General features: G+C 39.1%; 2 protein-coding genes across 8 annotated transcripts; one reads left to right on the top strand and one right to left on the bottom strand.

The window, feature by feature from the left end:
- Nucleotides 1-15: 15 nt before the first annotated feature.
- On the top strand, nt 16-18,055 carry vstm4b (V-set and transmembrane domain containing 4b). 7 transcript variants are annotated; one of them, XR_013306085.1, is made up of 11 exons: nt 16-1,570; nt 2,270-2,348; nt 3,804-3,894; nt 4,658-5,065; nt 12,043-12,096; nt 12,220-12,327; nt 12,437-12,470; nt 13,423-13,547; nt 14,021-14,085; nt 14,722-14,982; nt 17,807-18,055. XR_013306085.1 is itself a non-coding variant. In XM_077625499.1 (10 exons), the coding sequence occupies exons 1-10, from the start codon at nt 1,338-1,340 to the stop codon at nt 17,843-17,845; spliced, it is 1,236 nt and encodes a 411-aa protein (XP_077481625.1). In that variant the 5' UTR covers nt 16-1,337; the 3' UTR covers nt 17,846-18,055. The 7 variants fall into 7 exon arrangements, 6 of the variants coding, with proteins under 6 accessions (XP_077481625.1, XP_077481623.1, XP_077481627.1 ...); XM_077625499.1 differs by lacking the exon at nt 14,722-14,982; XM_077625497.1 differs by lacking the exon at nt 17,807-18,055 and having other exon boundaries at nt 14,722-15,220.
- Nucleotides 9,132-11,060, bottom strand: LOC144092579 (uncharacterized). Its single transcript, XM_077625510.1, has 4 exons — nt 11,014-11,060; nt 10,744-10,800; nt 10,230-10,274; nt 9,132-10,164 (listed from the first exon to the last, which is right to left on the bottom strand). The coding sequence occupies exons 3-4, from the start codon at nt 10,267-10,269 to the stop codon at nt 9,215-9,217; spliced, it is 990 nt and encodes a 329-aa protein (XP_077481636.1). The 5' UTR covers nt 10,270-10,274; nt 10,744-10,800; nt 11,014-11,060; the 3' UTR covers nt 9,132-9,214.
- Nucleotides 18,056-18,211: the final 156 nt, after the last annotated feature.

Genomic DNA, 18,211 nt, shown 5'->3' with positions numbered 1-18,211 from the left:
AGGAATTTAGCATTTTACATAAGAAACCATCCTAATGACTGAAATAAAGGCCAAAATTTTAAAAAAAATCCCCCCCAAAAATTGCACTGTTTACGCATCATTTTAAATTCAACCACGATTATCCAATACATTGACACCATGCATAAGCGTAGCACTACAGTCAACATTAACTGGTAGGATTCCATGTCTTTAGTCCTATGAATAACATGCAGTTGTCAGATAGTACATAGTTTAGCATCACTACTAGCACGCACTTGTTATTCTGTCTCCCATAATCCAGTCATACTACCTAACTGTACTTCAATATTTCAATAACTGAATTGCTTGTCCACATGACTGCACGCTGTAAAAAATGTCTAACGTCATTTTGAGTAAAGAATGCAGTAGCCAGAAGTCCCCGAGATCAGCGAATGGTAACTATACGACTTAGGACTGCAATTAATCGGATCCGTCTGAGGATTAGAGCACCGATCAAATGGGTTTGGACACACATTGACACGCCATCGCTATGCTACACGCCAACTAAAGATGAAGTGTGGTGGTACACTGGCAGGCTTAGTGAAGTCGGGGGAAGAATGCGGGGGGAGAGGTCGCCCTGGGCTCCTTTGTTTATGCCGCCGTGAGTGACACCCGCGTGTGTCGGACTGTAAAGAAGTCGGAAAGTTGGACACGCGGGTAAAGTGGCCTACGCACAGTGGAAGATATGAAAGGTGGTGGACAAACAGCATGTCAACTTCACACGCTTTATTGTGGTTCAATGTTGCATGATTCTTACTTTTAGGGTGTTTGATTTGCGTTACTGGAATAAAGCGGTTGTTGTGTTAGTGAAAATGGATTACATTGTAATTATGTCTGTTTTAGTGGGACATTGGGTTTACAAAATGTTCTTTTTTGTTTGGGTAATTGGTTGGACTTTTACATTGGTGACACTTTTCAGCTATTTTTTATAGTATAATCTAATGATATGATTTTTCTTTTTATATTCATCCTTCAGTTTCACCACATGATCAATAGGTTCCAATCACAGGTATATTTGCATAGCGTAGAACTGTTATTTGCAGGTTTATTCATTTGTTTTGGGACACTCCCTTGCTAATGACTTGAAAGATTCATACATTTGTCACTGTCATTTAACAATATTAATTTTTCTGTCAAATTGTTACTATAGTTGTGACAAAAAAGACTATTTTCCATCTAGTTTCCTAAAACTACCATTCAAAGATGTATCTTGCTTTTAGCCCAATGTTTTTTTTTTCTTCAATAATTAACATATTTTCATTGCAATTTATTCACTTGCTGAATTTTTTTAAAGTAAAATATCATCAAGCTTGACCTAAATGGAGTTTCGATTTTACATTCCGCATATCACATCTGAGCTGAAAGTGCATTATGGTATGTATATATATATATTTTTTATGACCTTCAACTGTGGACCAAAAAAATGCTTGCAATATTATCTGATCAATTCATCAGTTGAACTCGAGGAAACTTTAAGAGTCGCGATCGGCTACGAAATTCCCGCAGAAGAAGCTCGGTCAAATTTTCAACAGGCGACCAATCCTCATCATTGGTGAGTTCAATTCTTAATATGTTTCATATTTGTTGCAGAATGTAAAAACAGTCAGTAATGTTGCCTCAGAATTAATGTACTAAATATTGAGTCCACCTTCTATGAATCATAGAAATGCCCAAATTTTTTATGGGGCAACATTTTTCGGCCATTTTTTTATTATCACAAGATTACTCTGTTTTTTTTAGTAGGACCGTATTTTCACGACCATGAGGCGCACCGCATTATAAGGCGCACCCTCACTGAATGACACTTTTTTTTCCATATATAAAGCATACTGGATTATAAGGCGCCCTGTCTATTTTGGAGAACATTTAAGACTTTTAAGTGCACCTTATAGTCGTGAAAATACGGTACTTTATTGTGGTCGGTGAAGAATTGACAACTCGATATGATAAGAAGGTGTGAGGTCAGACAAAGTAAGAAAAAGCGGCCTGGCACTTGAACGGCGTTTAACAATAACATCAGCCACACGTCGCACGACATCTAAAATAAACCAGCAAACTTTCTAATCCGGCGTAAGCAAATTTTCTTCCAAAAAAGAGGAACTAAACTGGTTGAGGACGTGTCCGTTAAATGCAAAATCCAATCTAGTTGAATGCTAAATTATTTTTGGGGGTGAAACGCTAGGTTTACAAATTGGTTTTTCCTTCATTATTGTCTTTTGGTGTTTATTTATTTATTTTTTTTGTCTTCTAGGAATCAAGTACATTTCATTTTTCACAATTTTCATCATCAGCAAGTATTGCAAAATCCGACAATACATTCAAGAGAAAAGGTAAGTTAGTTTATGGTTATCATTTTTCTCTACATTTATTAAAATACACTGCAGTGCATATTTCTTATTGTTTTTTAAATGAAAATCACATAAAGGCCTCTTAATTCTTACCGATAAATTTGAAGAACAGACTAATTTTATCCAGACTGGCTCCTATTTGAAAACATATTTAAAATGAAGCATCTACTAATGGTCGGTTTTTATTCTGTCCTGCTTATTTGGCAGCATTTCATAAATTAAAAAGGAAACAAAAAACCTCTGCCACAAGGGGACAGCATTACACATTGAGAACTTTTGGAAGATTATTGTGTGAAATGACAACTCTTACTATTTACATATTTTCATGTACATACTGTGGCCTCATTTGGGTCTTTCTATTAATGGTAAATTACATTAGATAATAATCTTGAGCCAAAATAATGCTTATAATGCTAAATAAATATATTTTTTTAGCAAATGTGTGGAGAAAGTAGCAAGTAAGAGTACTTGTGGTTTATAATAGCATTGGAAAATATGTCCAATCTTTTAACTAGATTGGACAGAACTTTATTTTGAAATTAGTTCAGTCAAATATTGGTGCTAAGGAACAATGTTGAAGTGAATGTTGGAGCTTCATTTATGTAATAGTAGTGCTTTAGTGTTTATGAGAATGCAAGCTAATAACACTGTATTTTCTTATATATATGCCATTCCATAAAAAAATGAATACAAACAAAACAAAGACAGCCTTTACTTAAACTTATTTTAAATTCAACTTATATCCCATGAACTACATTCGGTTTTGCACTGTACATTTTTGCGATATAGAAAACCTATTTAAACTTTCTTCAATACTGATGAATACCAGTAACTCAAAAAAAAATTACCCAAACTTATTCCACACTTTAATCAACAATGTTGCAAAGTAGTAAAGTTTGAAAGCAACTCTCATGTGGAAATCTGCTTTTTTTTGCTTTTCAAACCACCCCCCCCCCCAAAAAAAATATCAAAAAAATGATAATAATAATTCCAACATCCTTCCCAGTAAATTGAAATAAACCCTCACATATGGTCCTTGGCCACGCCCCGTTTCCCGCAGACCCCATCTTGCCGAACATCATCCAGGACCACACGCAAATCCAGACTACTGTAATCCACCCCCTCCCTCTCCAAAATAAAAGCTCCGACGGCACCCCCGCAAGCCTCCCCAGCTGGAACTCCCATTTTCTGGCCATCCCTCCTCCTCCATCCCGCGTAGAAACCCGCGTTTCCCACCAAAGAATGCGCGCGTGCTCACCTTCCAATCGCGTGTGTACGTTAAAATGACAAATGTTCCCTTGAACGTATTCGAAACAAACTTGGGGGAGGGCTGAGTTCAAATTGCGCTGTTTCATATTACACTTTTTCTGTCCAAGCAGGGGGGGAGGAAAAGGAGGAAAAGGAGGAGGAGGAAACTTTGCTCTTATTTTCCTGTAGAATCACTCAACCCCAAGTTTATGGAGGCTCCAGTGGTGGAAAATGCTCTCCTCTGTGGTCTTTGCTGTCCTACTTCATGTGCTTCTTCAAGGTAGGAATGATGCTACATGCTAAATGTTTGCCATTTCATAAGAAGTCATAATTGGGTGTTATAGGACAGTTATTTTGAAGAGATGTTTCTGGCATGTTGCTTAAAGGATGCACTGGTAAAATGCAAAATGAGAGCAAATACCTGTGGTTTCCGTTTTGTAGGAGGGTTTGACAGTTTAACCAAAAGGGAGATTTTATTGTAACCTCCATTATTTTGTGGCTAAATGGGGAATGAAAGAAGTGGCAGTTTGTTTTTTTACCCTTAATTTGAGACTTGACAATGTTGAGCTGAGTATTGTTTTCAAAATTCCAATTGCGTTTTGGGTTAATCAGTTCATCTTCCTGGTTTAAAGTCCGTGTTGATTGAAGCACCATACATTTTTGGGAATTTGCCTACCCGTGAAATTATACTCTATTATTTTGTGGAAAAATAGCATTACAGTATGTATTTGATGTTGTCATCTCAGAGTTTAAAGGGAATTGAGGAGCTTCAAAAGTATTTGTTGCAATCTTGTGGCATGTATTAAGCATCGTATTTGACTTTTTCTGTGGAATTGCGGGATTTTTTTTGGAGTAGGCGATTAACTCACAAAATCTTTGAGATCGACCAGCCAATTGTGATTGACATAGGGGGCAGAACTTAAGATCATTTAAACACCACTGCCATTTTTAAAGACATTAGGTGAAGTTAAGAAATCATTTCCTGCCTTGATGAAACCATTCCAAAAGCATCCTCTCTGTAAATTTTATTTTTATTTTGACAGATCTTTGTTCCGCCATCAACGTCACCATCACTCCCTCCCCCTTCACGGTGGTCCAGGAGAGCCAAAACGTCACCCTCTCGTGCGTGGTGTCCCAGCGGCGGCGCAACTCGGCGCTGCCCGTGGTGAAATGGACTTTCCTGCCGGCCGGCTCGGACAGCCCAGATGATGAACTCCTGATCGCCCGCGTCAACATGCGAAAGGCTCGCTTCTACGGAAACTACACCAAGAGCTTCGTCTGGCCCAAGATGAAGCTGACGGTGGTCAAGCAAGGCAAGATCTTCGACCTGTTGATCGTCAACGTGTCCCAGAAGGATCTGGGCTTGTACATCTGTCGGGTTCAAGAGTTTAAAAAGCACCAGGATCGATGGAAGGCCTCGTCCAACTCCACGGCTACCACGGAACTCAGAGGTGAGTTTCCTCTTTTTGTTCCACATATTTAGGGTTAACTATCAATCAGTAAGCTCGATTAAAAAAGTACCGTATTTTCTCACATTTTGACCACCTCTGCATATAAGCCATATCCTTCAAATCGTTAAATTTTACAATTTCTCGCATATAAGCCGTCCCCTGATTCACAATTTTCACCTCCATATTTATGGTTGTTACTTTGAAGGGAAAATCTTAAGAAATGTTAATTTTTGAGATACTGTATAAATCGATTGATGGATTGCACATTATTTGGGTCAATATCATGAGGAAGTTAAATTAAAAAAGGAAGTCACGTGACCAGTAGTACAACCAGGAAGTGTGTCTGTTTAACTACCTGTAAAAGGTAAGATGGCAGCGCCCTGAGTGACCAATGGCAGACACAAGTAAGTGAGTTTTTTTGCGTTTTATGCAAGATACGGTTTATTTTTTTCATGAATTTCATTCATAGACGTCAAAATACATTTTGCTTAGCCTTTTATCTGTTTATCTTTTCTCTATTTTGAAATTAATGACCGTATCGGCCGCATCGTCTTGCCTTTTGGCATTTCGTCATTGTCACCTTGCAGTTTAGTCTAATTTGTGCGCATATAGGCCGTACCCTCGATTCCCTCATTTTTTTTGTTACAAATGTGGCTTATATGCCAGAAAATACGGTATTCCAGTTCTGAAGGCATCCAAAAAATCTGCAGAACCGTTTGGATTTCCGTTCCTATCGCTTTCACGGCGCGCAATCAACTAAACGCGCCCACGTGGCTTTTTGAAGGCCAAACCAGAACCTGACACTGTTCTCTATTCCACATGAAAAAAACTAGGAATGTTTTCATGAGCATTCAGTAGCTTGTCTTCATTTTTTTTTGCCGGGTGAGCTCATGCACTCGTTACATCGGGTGGAGATTTATTTCGGTCACTGCGACAGAAGCGTTGTCAAATATAGAAGTTAAACCGCTTTTTTTTGGACACAGGTTGGTCCACAGAGATGTTTTACGGCATTGCAGATGTTTGCTAAAGAGCTCCCAGATGGGATGGAGCTGTTTGAGGTTTTTCAATCGACGTTTCTGGACACTGTTCAGCCTGTCTTGATTAGTGGAGATTGGTAAAGATGTCATTGGACATCGAAAAATCAGACAAAAAACAGACAAAAACTTAGTTTGTATGCAAGTGGCAGGAATTGAGCAGGCGCTTCTTGGTATTTCTTGCGAGCAAAACGCTTTCCCTGCTTTAGATTCGGAGGGATGAAAGTCAGCGGTCGCAATCGGCGGCAGTCACTTGCGGCTTTTGACAATTGAAGTACGAGCAAAGACGGCGTGAGGTTTTTTTGTGGCTTTGACTGACTCACGGAGAGGAACGCATGACACGTGACACGCAAATCTTTTCGCTTTCATTCGCATGTTTGAGCTGAAATTGTTTTACTGAAATATAAATCTTAATACAGGGGATTTGAATATGTATTTTGCGTTGTTATGAGGGCCAAAAGTATTTAATCGGGCTTTTTGAGGATTTCGCTAAATGTTACCCAGTATTTTCCTTACGTTAGCTACACGACACGTTAGCTTTCTCTTCCCTTTTAGATTTCCTGCCAGCAAAAAAACACTCGATGTTACACCAAGGGTGTCCAAAGTTATTTTTAGTGTAAAGTCCACAAACAAAAATTCAAACTTTCCAAAAATCACAACAACGAGCGCAATAGAGTATTTTTTTTAAATTTACGATTATTTATGCAAGGCAAAAATTCCACTGTTTTTCGACTTTTGTTTTCAACATATTGTGATATTATGCAAGGCAAAAATTCCACTGTTTTTCGACTTTTGTTTTCAACATATTGTAATATTTTGGCCTGAAGCAGTGTTTAAGTGGGTGTTAAAAGTAACAAGTGCAAAAAATCCCTTTCCGCGAGCCCCGATTGGCCCACGGGCGACAGTTTGGAAACCCCTGTGTAACACAGTCTGCACACTTTTCCATTAAATACGTGCGACCAAGTTCGAAGCCAAGTCTAGGTCGGGCCACAACGCCGACCTGAACGCTGTTGACCTTGGCCACGTCAAAGTTTCCTCCCAATGTAGAACAGTGAAAGTACAGACAGACTTTGCAGAAATGGAACAATAGAACGTTTCAAATGGAACCTCCCTTTTAATATTTATTTTTCCGCCTCGCTCGTCCTTTTCCATTTAATAGACAGCATTTCTATGCGAAAATAATTGGAACCAAAACTAAACACAAGGATTCAGTCTAGTATACTGTACAGTTTCTTCAATTTATGTGTAGTTTTGAACGATCATCAATAATTAGCAGCTCATTTTGCCTCGTGGTCGCTTATTTTTAATAAAACCAGACCTGAAGAGTGACGGCTAAAGTGCACATTTGTGTTTTTGCCTCGTTAGGGGAACTTATGGAATCCCTGAGGCCCGATGCAATGACATCAGGTGGCCAGGTGTTTCCTCCTTCGATCCCTCACCCAAAACCTGCTAACACAAACGGACATTTTGTCGTGTTTCCAACTGTGTCAGTACAATTTAGCAAGGGATGTTTCTCTAAAAAATGACAGAATTGGACATATTTTGGGGTGGGAAGCATCGGGGAATCGTGGATAATAGACTTTCTTTTGAGAGCAGTCATTTGGAATACAAAAAAAAACTGTGTTGGGATCAGTGAATGATGAATACACAAACACGTCATTGAACACGACGGTCCGCATCACTTTGTCCACGCTGTCAGTGCCGTACCAAAAAATAGTCACGATGCCGACATGCGACAAACAGTTCTGTGTTTGCTGGTTTCAATCTCGTCTAATTTAGAGCATTGAAATAGAAGACACATTCAAATAGGCATTTGGCAAGTCACACAATTGCCATTAGTCAATAATCGCGCACATTTGTAAAACTTAAGAACTCCAGAAAAAGCCTACTGAAATGATAGCCATTTTTATAGCGTCTTGATTTTGCCCCATGCAAGAACTTAAAAGAGAACAGACATTTTTAGTCGGACAAATTGCCTGCCTTGAGGTTTTATTTACCCCATCGTGAGAAGTTGTAAAATCATTAAACAAAACTGAGTACATATCCTAGTTGTGTATGGCAAAAATTGGTTCCTAATCGTTCCATTTTAAGCCCACAGACAGCATTCAATAATGAAAATTTAACAGCTAAGATTGGCTTTCCCGATCGTTTCCTTGCAAAAATCCCTCTTAACATCTTCCAAACCGCAGGATAACTTCAGAACTCAGACTAATATTTTTGGGCAACTGGTAATTGGGGCTTCAGTGAATTTGAGAAGAAAAAAAATACTCAAATTTAACCAAAATGCCATTCGTTTTTCCTTCCACTTTAGCCACATCAGCAGCAGCATATCGGGTTTTGTAATTCTTTGCTATAAAATGTTTTAAAGACTGCCCTCAAAAAGTTACAGACTCGCCGTTACTTAGCAGAAAGTGAACCCCAAGTCTTAAACCTCCTAGGACTTGGCGTCCACATTTGTGGTTGTCACAAGACTGCAATGTTAAATTTTGGACTACAAGGGCTTGGCGTCCACTCATTTTTCTCAGAAACGACATCCTGTAAAAAGATAAGTCTATGTTTTTACGCGCATCAGGTCACAATTAGCCTAAATATCAAAGATCGAAAATAAAAATGCATGCCTTTCCAGAGTCTTGGTCTTGGAAGGTTCTGATCAAGTCTCAGTTTCTTCTATGTCTTTGATCCAGGCTTGAGTTAATTTCTTAATTCTTTCTGTTCAGCCTGTCTTGATTAGTAGAGATTGGAAAAGATGATATTGACATCGAAAAATCAGACAAAAACTTAGCAGAAAGTGAACCCCGAGTCTTGAACCTCCTAGGACTTGGCGTCCACGTTTGTGGTTGTCACAAGACTAGAATGTTAAATTTTGGACTACAACGGCCTGGCATCCATTCATTTTCTCAGAAACTACATCCTGTAAAAAGATAAGTCTATGTTTTTACACTCATCAGGTCACAATAAGCCTAAATATCAAAGATCGAAAATAAAAATGCATGCCTTGCAAGAATCTTGGTCTTGGGAGGTTAAGGATCAGGTCTCAGTTTCTTCCATGTCTTTGATCCAGGCTTGAGTTAATTCTTAATTCTTCGTGTTTTCCAAATTGCCTTCCTTAATTTCTTTACTCCACAGAAACGTCACTGTCACTGTTGGTGTAATCACTGAGGAAGGCGTTGGCGTTGGTTCCGTGAAATTCCACGAAAATGTTCTGGGCGATATTGCCGTGAGGGAAGGGCATGATGCCCATCAAAATGTTGAACTCGGGACTGTCGGGAGCGTACAAAAGCCGAGCCACGTCACTGACGCTTTCTTCCGCCGACGCCTCGCTGTCCTCGTTGTTGAGATCGTTGCCGTCGCTGTTGTCGTCCACCGCCACCTCGTAGTCGTCGTCGTCCTCGTCATCGCTGTCGTCGGGTTCGCTGTTAGCGTTCCCGTCGTCGATTTGTCCTTCGTTACTGTCATCGTTGTCTACGTTGGGGTCGTTGTCTTCATCATCGCGTTGTTCTTCGTTGTCTTCGTTATCGTCGGTGCCGTCGTTGTTTTCGCTATTGACGTTGCCGTCTTCGCTGCCAGGATGAGGTTCCATTTCTTCGCTATTTCCCTCGCTTCCATCGGTATTGGCGTCATTGTCGTCGATGTCTTCGCTGCCAAGATTCGGTTCCATTTCTTCGCTATTCCCCTCGTGTCCGTCGGTATTGGCGTCATTGTCACCGAGGCCTTCGGGATCCTCGTCTTCGTTCTCGTCGTCGCTGACGTTGTTTTCGATATCGGCGTTGTTGTCTTCGCTGCTCGGGTTCTGTTCCATCACCTCGCTATTCCCGTCGCTTTCGTCGGTGTTGGCGTCGTTGGCGTTGTTGTCTTCGCTGCTCGGGTTCTGCTCCATCTCTTCGCTATTCCCGTCGCTTTCGTCGGTGTTGGCGTCGTTGGCGTCGTTTCCATTGTCGCCGTCTCCGGCGGTCCTCGGTACCACTTGAAAGGAAATGATGAGCTCCTGGTTGGAGAGGCAAACGTAGACTCTGAGAGTTCCCACATTCGGACCTCCTCGGCCCAATCTTCGTCGGAAATGGCGGCCTGTGTCGTTGTGGACATGGTGAGCTTTCGGGTCACAATTTCTGGGCGGGCGTTTAAATACTCACGAATTGGACCATTGTGTTGTCCGTCCCCTTGATCTTCCATTTTGTCTAAAAATGAACAAAATCAGTTATTAGATCAGAGTGAATCTTTTCCATCAGACACTGCATGTTCTATGCGGTCGATTGGTCGCCGGTCTTTTGGTCGCTGTCTTTTGGTAGCCAGTCTTTTGGTCGCGGTCTTTTGGTCGCCCCGACCGCGACAACGGGCGACCAAAAGACCGGCGACAAAACAAGGTAAAACAACACAGTCTACGCATCAATAAAAGCCAACAATGGCCATGAGCAGTTTCACTGAGCGGACGTGTGAGTGTAGAAGAGTTTCCGTTGTCCCTTTAAGAAGCTACGTCAGTCAGTCAGGGTCTTAACAAGTTATCCAACAAAACACAATAAAAGTCCGGGAAATTTGGAGCTTTTCTTTAGCCTAATAATTACTAGGGCATTAAGTATGACTAAATAGTCATTCGCAGTTTGTATTTAGGGAATTTGAGCAACCATTTAAATGGTAATTATCACTTACCTTCCGGGCAACCAAAACACCAGCGACCAAAAGACCGGTGACCAATCGACCATGTACCTGAATATCGGAAACTAGATTTCAAAAAGCACTACACTAGCAAACCGTTGTTTTTTATAGCACTCACCGATAGCTACGACCACATTTTAGTGCTAATATCGATATCGGTGCAATTCAACTTACCAGTCTGCCGTTATTAATTGTCATTAATCCTATGGAATGATATGAAATCATTTCTTTTTGGCAGCCGGGAGTAAATATTAGTTAGCTTACCTTGGGTTCAAGGATGTGGTCCATCCAAAACCTGTTTACAAATCAAGTGGTGGTAAAATCTGCATTCCTCCTGCAGCATCTGCAATAGAAGTCTTGTCATAGTGGTTTTATTTTTAATCGATATTTGGACAGATAATTATTGTTTCTTATGGAATTCCGGGTGGAGTTTCAACCGATAGCATCGGCTTTAATCTAACTCTATGGCATCATTTACTATTTGTTTGTAATGTTTCATGAGATCATCTCACTGTGATGAAATACACATTGGAAAAGTGATGTCACTTTGAAAGTACTGTGTAAATTAGCTAAATTGTCATAGGCATGTGAAGCATTCCATAGAAAGGTCTACGATTAGAAACTTATGGATATTTCAATTGTTCATGGAAACAGTCAAGTAAAAATGCTTTTTTTTCTTTAAAGCAAGTGTGTCAGACTCGGGTTGGTTCGGGGGCCGCGTTAACGTCAACTCGATTTCATGTGGGCCGGACCATTTTAGATATAATATTTAGATTTTTATAAATGGATTAAAAGAACTGGATTAAAAGCCCTGACTATTCAGTTTTTTATAGATCTAAAACAATGTTTATTTTAGCTTTTTTATATATATATATATTTTTAGATTTTACAAAATGATTTTTTAACTAAAACACAGAAAAAATAGATTAAAAGGACAATTATTGATTTAAAAGGGGGGAAATCAGGAAATTTAATATACATCTATACTCTTCATTTTAATTTGATCCTAAAACAGAAAGTCGGCACTCATGATTGACTTTCCCGGGCCACACAAAATGATGCAGCGGGCCAGATTTGGCCCCCGGCCCGCCACTTTGACACATGTGCTTTAAAGGGTTACTGTTTATTAGCAGTCAACGCCAGTAAAATAAACAGAGCTAGTCTCATTTGGAGCCACAAGGAGTGTCTTATGCTAAATCTAGCTTTGTTTAAACAGTAAATTTAGTCTGTAAGGAAGCCACAGTGATGACTATGGACTTTAAATGTTTCTTTTCTCAATGTGTCTCGTTGTAGTGCACGTGTTTCCGGCCATCGAGGCCAAAGACAACCCTTGGAGCTTGTTTGAAGGTACGTTGCTGAATTTGTCGTGGCAGAAATAGCACAACCGAAAGGAAACACTTCCTCAAATTAAACATAGTAACATTGGTGGTTTTAACTTCTGTTTTTTTTCCCATTTCTCTTATTTTTCAGATGTTTACCTTTGCGCCGTACTGATTTGCTGCGTGGGCCTGCTGTGCATGTGCATGTTCACCTTGACCGTAACCTGCCAATGCATACATAAGGAGCGCCGGTTAAAAGGTAAGCCAACATTTTTAATGAGCTTCATCTCGATGGCGTTTTAACTCCAACTAAAACACAATGAAACGCCAATTAACGGTGGGTTTATGTCTTTATTGTTTGTTTCCAGATAATTACCACTTAGTCAGAAGCTCTCGGAATAGGTAAGACAATATCGATCATTATTCTTCTGAACTAGGGGTGTCCAAACTTTTTCTCTAAGGAAAATCAAAGGATGCGAAGGCCGACTGGAAATCCTTCAAAATACATACCTGTCAACCTCTGCCGATAACTGCCCTTATAAATGATTATTGATTCCCCTTACAAACCCCCCAAAAACCTTACAAACACCGTACGACTCGTACGGTGTTTGTAAGGTTTTTTGGGGTTTTTTGGGGGGTTTGTAAGGGGAATCAATAATCATTTATAAGGGCAGTTATCGGCAGAGGTTGACAGGTATGAAAATATCAAATATAAATTGGACTTTGATTTATTTAATAAGGGACAGCACATATTAATGAACTTATTTATATTCATGTTGATGAACATTTATATGTAAAAATGTAAGATTGTAGCCGAGGGCTAATTTCTATCTTTAGTCCCTTGTGTAGGTTGAAGGTAAACAGTGACACACAATAAACACATACACACACATTTTAGACAGCGTTGTGATCGCCATTTTGTTCGTCTAATAGCCAGGCTTTAAGATGATTGGCCAAGAGGTTCAGAGACGGGAATTCACGTATGTCAATTGGTATTGAGTTCCAGGTATGAACAGAAAAGCTGTTTTGGCTAATTTCGCACTCTTTTTTGAAGGGAACTACACAGTCACCTCTAGAGCCGGCTCTTGTTGATGTGTTGGATTTTTTTGGTACAAAATCTTGCAGTGGAGGAGGAGCTTTGTGTTGAAAGATTTTGTAAACTAAGGTGGCATCTGCATATTTAACAGTATTTTCCCAGTTCAATATCTATACTGGTCTCCACTCCATTTTACATCCAACACCTGAGATGTTACATCCATCAAAACACTTCACACACTGATGATATTTGGTAGTAAATACAAACCCTGAAATGATATGAAGTCCCTTTTTTGGTTGTTTTTTTTGTTCACTGCAGCTCTGGAGATACTGTGACCAGTGTTATCAACGTATCTCCCGCTTTACCTAAAAAGGAGAGGAGATACCGGAAGAAAAGGAGCCGGGATTACCAAGAAGAAATACCACCAGAGATACCAGCAAAAGGTCCAAAATTCCCTTGAACACCCTTTTTTTGTCATTGAAAACTAATTGAATTGAATTGAATGCTTTTATTGTCATTATACAAGTATAATGAGATTGAATTGAAGCAACAGTAGCTCTGAAAAAAATATATGATTATTTCCGCTTTGGCACGTAAACATAAAACATTTTCCAGTACTGAACACCATCGATGACTGAAGCTAACGTTCCCAATCCATAGAAACCACGTTTTGGTCGCGCTCGGTAATTAGCAGCTGGAAAACATTGGAACAATGTGGTGTTGCTTGACTGACCAAAATGTCAAAGATGGCGCGGGATTGGGCAATCGTTAACGGTCGAGGGCTCTGTTGTGCTCACCCAAGAATGCGCAGTGTGGCTTTTTTGCAGAGCCGCAAGATTGTTATTTGCTTATTGTTTTCCGTTGTCGCTGTTTTAAATACTTTTGAAAAACATCAACATTTATTTTATGCCTGCAGTTCCCATTGGAGACAAAGCAAGAAAGCCCAAACTTTTAATACCGCAACCAAGGAAAGTAGTTTTGGTGAGTACAAATCACATTTCCAAACATTGTTCTTTTCTGGGTTTATTTCAAATATTGTTATAGATGTCAAAAGTCATCCAATAATCTTTTTTTGATTGTCGGTCACTATTGTGCGGTGTAAAAAGTATTAAAAATACCGACTTGCCTTTTTGTGGTGGATCTGAGACCATCAAATTTATTGTGGATTTAACCACCAAAAAAAAATCCTTTAACTTTTAATGTTTTAAACTTTGGATATTTTTAAGTATGGCCCGTGAGCCACATTTGGCACCAAAATTGCGTCCTTTTTTAAAATAAAAAACCTACTTAAAAATCCAACAGCATTGATGCCTAAGTAATGTTATGTTTAATGTCCACATTACAAAATTAAATCTACTGCCATCAGCGCAATAAAATAAAATGCGAAATAAATGACGCCATGCTTCCATTTACAAAATCACGTTTAGTTAAAAACGATATAAATTTATTTAACTTTTTTACTATATTTTGTCTCAATGGCATGCTTACTGCAAAATGTTTAACCATCTCGAATGTTACGTTTTCTTCCGATATTTTTATAATCAACTAACGAGATTAGCTATTGTGATGATTATTGGTACAAAATGTTTAAAAAAAACGATGCCTTGGAATCCTTAGCCGAAGATAGTGGAGGAGAATCTGACCTACGCAGAGTTGGATCTGGTGAAGCCGATCCCGGAAGCCAAAGCGTCACGGAATGGCACCGTCTATGCTCAGATACTCTTTGGGGAACAGCCGCTATGAAAACAAAAATACTGTACTTTTGTCCTACTTTTACCTTTTGTGAATAGTATTTTATGTATGTAATTTATAGCCGAGTGCTTTCATTCGCATGGAAAATGGTGACACTAACTTGGAAATCACATATGAGCCTCAAAGGTAAGAAAGATTAAGTTTAGAAATATTTCTAGGTGGACAAAAATGTAAGTTCAGTAATCCCTCGAATATCGCGGCTTCAACTTACGCGGCTTCACTGCATCGCAGATTTTTTTTCTGGGTGAATTATTATTTTTTAATTATTATTTTTGGGGTAATTTCATAAAAATGTGAAAATCTTTGCTGAAAATCGCAAGCTGAGGACAGGGGAGTGGCTTCCTCTTGCGATTTTCAGCGAAGATTTTCACATTTTTATGAAATTACAAAAATATTAATAATTTAAAAAAAAAAATCACCCAGAAAAAAAATCTGCTAGAACCTAGCACTGATATAAAAAAATATTATTATATATTTTTTATTTTAATGAATTTTTTGGGTAAATTCATAAAAATGTGAAAATACACCCTGAAACTTCCAAGCAAAAGCCCCTCCCCTGTCCTCTGCTTGCTACTAGGACTCAGCGCTGAAGTTTATATATATATATATATATATATATATATATATAATATGGTTTTTTTTTTAAATAGGGGTGACCCGACTTTGTGGTTTTTCGTTTATCGCAGGCATGTCTGGTCTACATTAACCGTGATAATCGAGGGATTACTGTACAAAACTAACCAAGTTAGCCATTTTACTTTTAATCAGCCAAATAATCCAAATAACCCCATGGCAGACGACAAATTGCAACATTTCGGGTGAAACGTGAACACTGTTTTTTCTACGACTGAGCGTACCGTGAAAGGAAAAGTGCGCGTACGTGTGTGCCAAAACAAAACCGATCTTTTGCCTTTTCTAATCACAACAATTGTTTGGTATACCGTCAGATGGAATTGCTGTTTATCATTCAAGTTCATTGTAGCAAACCGTAGCGAGTGATTTGCTTCTGGCGTCCCCAATCTTATCTTCTGGCCACGCAACATCTGTGCACCGTCTGTTTTTGCGTGTCCCGTTGCAATTTACGCTCGCCACAACTCACCAAGCTTGATATGAAAGTAGCCATTAGCCCTTAGACGGCACCCCTCGCACTGTCAACTTTTGTCAGACGCTTTCATCTAGTGTTTTACCAGCCAATTTAACAAGGCGGGGCAAAAGTGTCCACACAGGCCTGGAGGTAAATATTGTAAATCTAAGGAAAACGCCGACAAACGGGAGTCTAGATGTGTTCAAATCGTCAGTTTTGCTAGCCTTTAGTCCAAAAATCTTACGTTTTTTTTCTTTCCTTTCTCTCTTTGGGGATTGGAAAGTAGCAACTGTGAATTAGAAATCCAGATGCAAAGACAACACGGACATACTTTCCCCTCCCCACTACTTTAAAGTCGACTCCTTGCCGATGGGACGCTATAAAATCCCTTTTTATCGCCTGATTTCCAAAGCGCTGATGCTATTGGCCCTAAACGCACACAACAAACTGAATAAATAGCAATCCATTTTATCAAAATGACCTCAATTGACCCTTTTAATAGGAATCAATTCTATACAAATCCATTGTTTTTACGTTTTTTTTTCTGATTATGCCATTGTGACACTGCCAACTAGTGGACTATTAGGAAATCTGCAGCATTTTTGGTCATTTTCAGCATTATGATTGTGTCTTGTGAAACGATTTCCAAAAAGTATAAAGTAGTAATTTTTTTTAACTTTATGTGAATGTATATTCCATTGTAGGAAAAATTATTCGAGCATGTCAATTTATTAATCTTTCAATTCAATTATTTGTTGACCAAGTCTCGGAACGTTGATTTACACTAAATTTATTTCCAGTGAGTTTATTCAACGTAAATGCAACTTCATTCTTTTTATCTTGATACAATTTGATAACATTTCTAGACGGTGTGTTTAGGAAAAGATGGCGGTTCACTATAGTCAGGTTGCATTGAGGTATTAGATTAGATTAGATAACTTTATTTGTCACGTATTCGGGAAATTTCATTGTCACAGTAGCAAGAGGGTGAGAATACAGACACAGCAAAAGACAACACAAACACAACACAGTGTTGTGTTCAGGTGCATGCTAACTGTAGCCAGGTTGCGTTCAGCTGTATGCTAACCCTACCCAGGTTGCATTCAGGTGTATGCTAAGTTGTTTGGACAATGGTTTGAATGGATAAACGCTGTCATCCAGTTGCAAGTTGTTTTTTTGAATTTATTTTTATTTTTTTTAAATGTCTTTAAAACTGTGAAATGGTAAGTTTCTTCCAAACCGCAATGCCCTTAAAGGGGATCAGCTAACAAGGAGCACATGTGTGGATTGGGGCCTCCTGTTTCCAACTTCTTGCGTTCTCTCTTACTGCCCTTCACCCACCCGCAATTTTAATACTGTCAGTACTTCTGCTTCGTTTTATTTCTTCTTTTTTTCGGTCCTTAAAAAGGTTTGTATCACTCCCCTAATTTTTTAATGTCTCGTTAGTGTCCTCAATTTGAAAGTCTAAAAACAAAGTGACAAAGTAGCCGTTCGTAATCGAGCATTCAGCAAAGAGGAAGTGCAATAAGAGGTCTGAATGACACTTCTTGTTTGATTTATTACCTCCGTATTTTTGTGCGTATGGAATCTGATCTTCTTATTTGTTGTTTGTTTTGTAAAATATGATGTGAAAGGTCAATAAAGCCAGATTTGCTTTATTTAACCTGCGGCTGCTTTTATTCTGAAAAATGACACTCAATCTGATCCCTCCCCAAAAAAACATACTGGTTTAAAATGCTCATCTAAAATCAATACATAATGCTCATTTTAGTATTCGGCATTTAACTGTCGACACTTTTAGCTGCAGCATCTCGTAGCACCTTCTTCTTATTACGCTATAATTTAATAGCAACCCCCCCTTGACAGGAAAATGAGTCCCATGTGTGGCAAATCTCAAATGACTGACTTCAACTTGGTAAAGTGGTGCTGCGTTTTGCTGCAGTCCAACTGGCTGTGGCCAGGAAATACATAAAAAGACAGACTTGCCATGGGGAAATTGCGCCTAGCTAACGCTAGCACTTGCAAAAGTACACTGAATAAATTCAGACCAACACTAATGTGAGTACAACTGCAATGAGATCAAGCATACAGTGGTACCTCGACATACGAGCAATTTACGAGAGGATAATCTACTTGTCAAGTTCTCTTCTTTCTTCAAGTTTTGCCCCAAACTTGAAAAGGGGCCCCAACTCAAATCCTTCCAGTTTCCAATTTTTATTGAAGTTTTCCAGTGAGAGGAAAGAATTAGCTGTTTCTGAACAGATTAGCTTT

This window comes from Stigmatopora argus, chromosome 18, assembly GCF_051989625.1.
Source record: "Stigmatopora argus isolate UIUO_Sarg chromosome 18, RoL_Sarg_1.0, whole genome shotgun sequence".
NCBI lineage: Eukaryota > Metazoa > Chordata > Actinopteri > Syngnathiformes > Syngnathidae > Stigmatopora > Stigmatopora argus.
The sequence above is the reverse complement of the archived record's forward strand: the minus strand, read 5'-3'. Positions and strand labels throughout refer to the sequence as shown.

Coding starts and splice junctions, on each gene's coding strand:
- LOC144092579 (XM_077625510.1), bottom strand. CDS start 10,269: ATGGAAGATCAAGGGGACGGACAACACAATGGTCCAATTC. Junction 10,165..10,229: donor ACAACACAATGGTCCAATTC/GTGAGTATTTAA, acceptor ACAACGACACAG/GCCGCCATTTCCGACGAAGA.
- vstm4b (XM_077625497.1), top strand. CDS start 1,338: ATGGAGTTTCGATTTTACATTCCGCATATCACATCTGAGCTGAAAGTG. Junction 3,895..4,657: donor ACTTCATGTGCTTCTTCAAG/GTAGGAATGATG, acceptor TTATTTTGACAG/ATCTTTGTTCCGCCATCAAC. Junction 5,066..12,042: donor GGCTACCACGGAACTCAGAG/GTGAGTTTCCTC, acceptor GTCTCGTTGTAG/TGCACGTGTTTCCGGCCATC.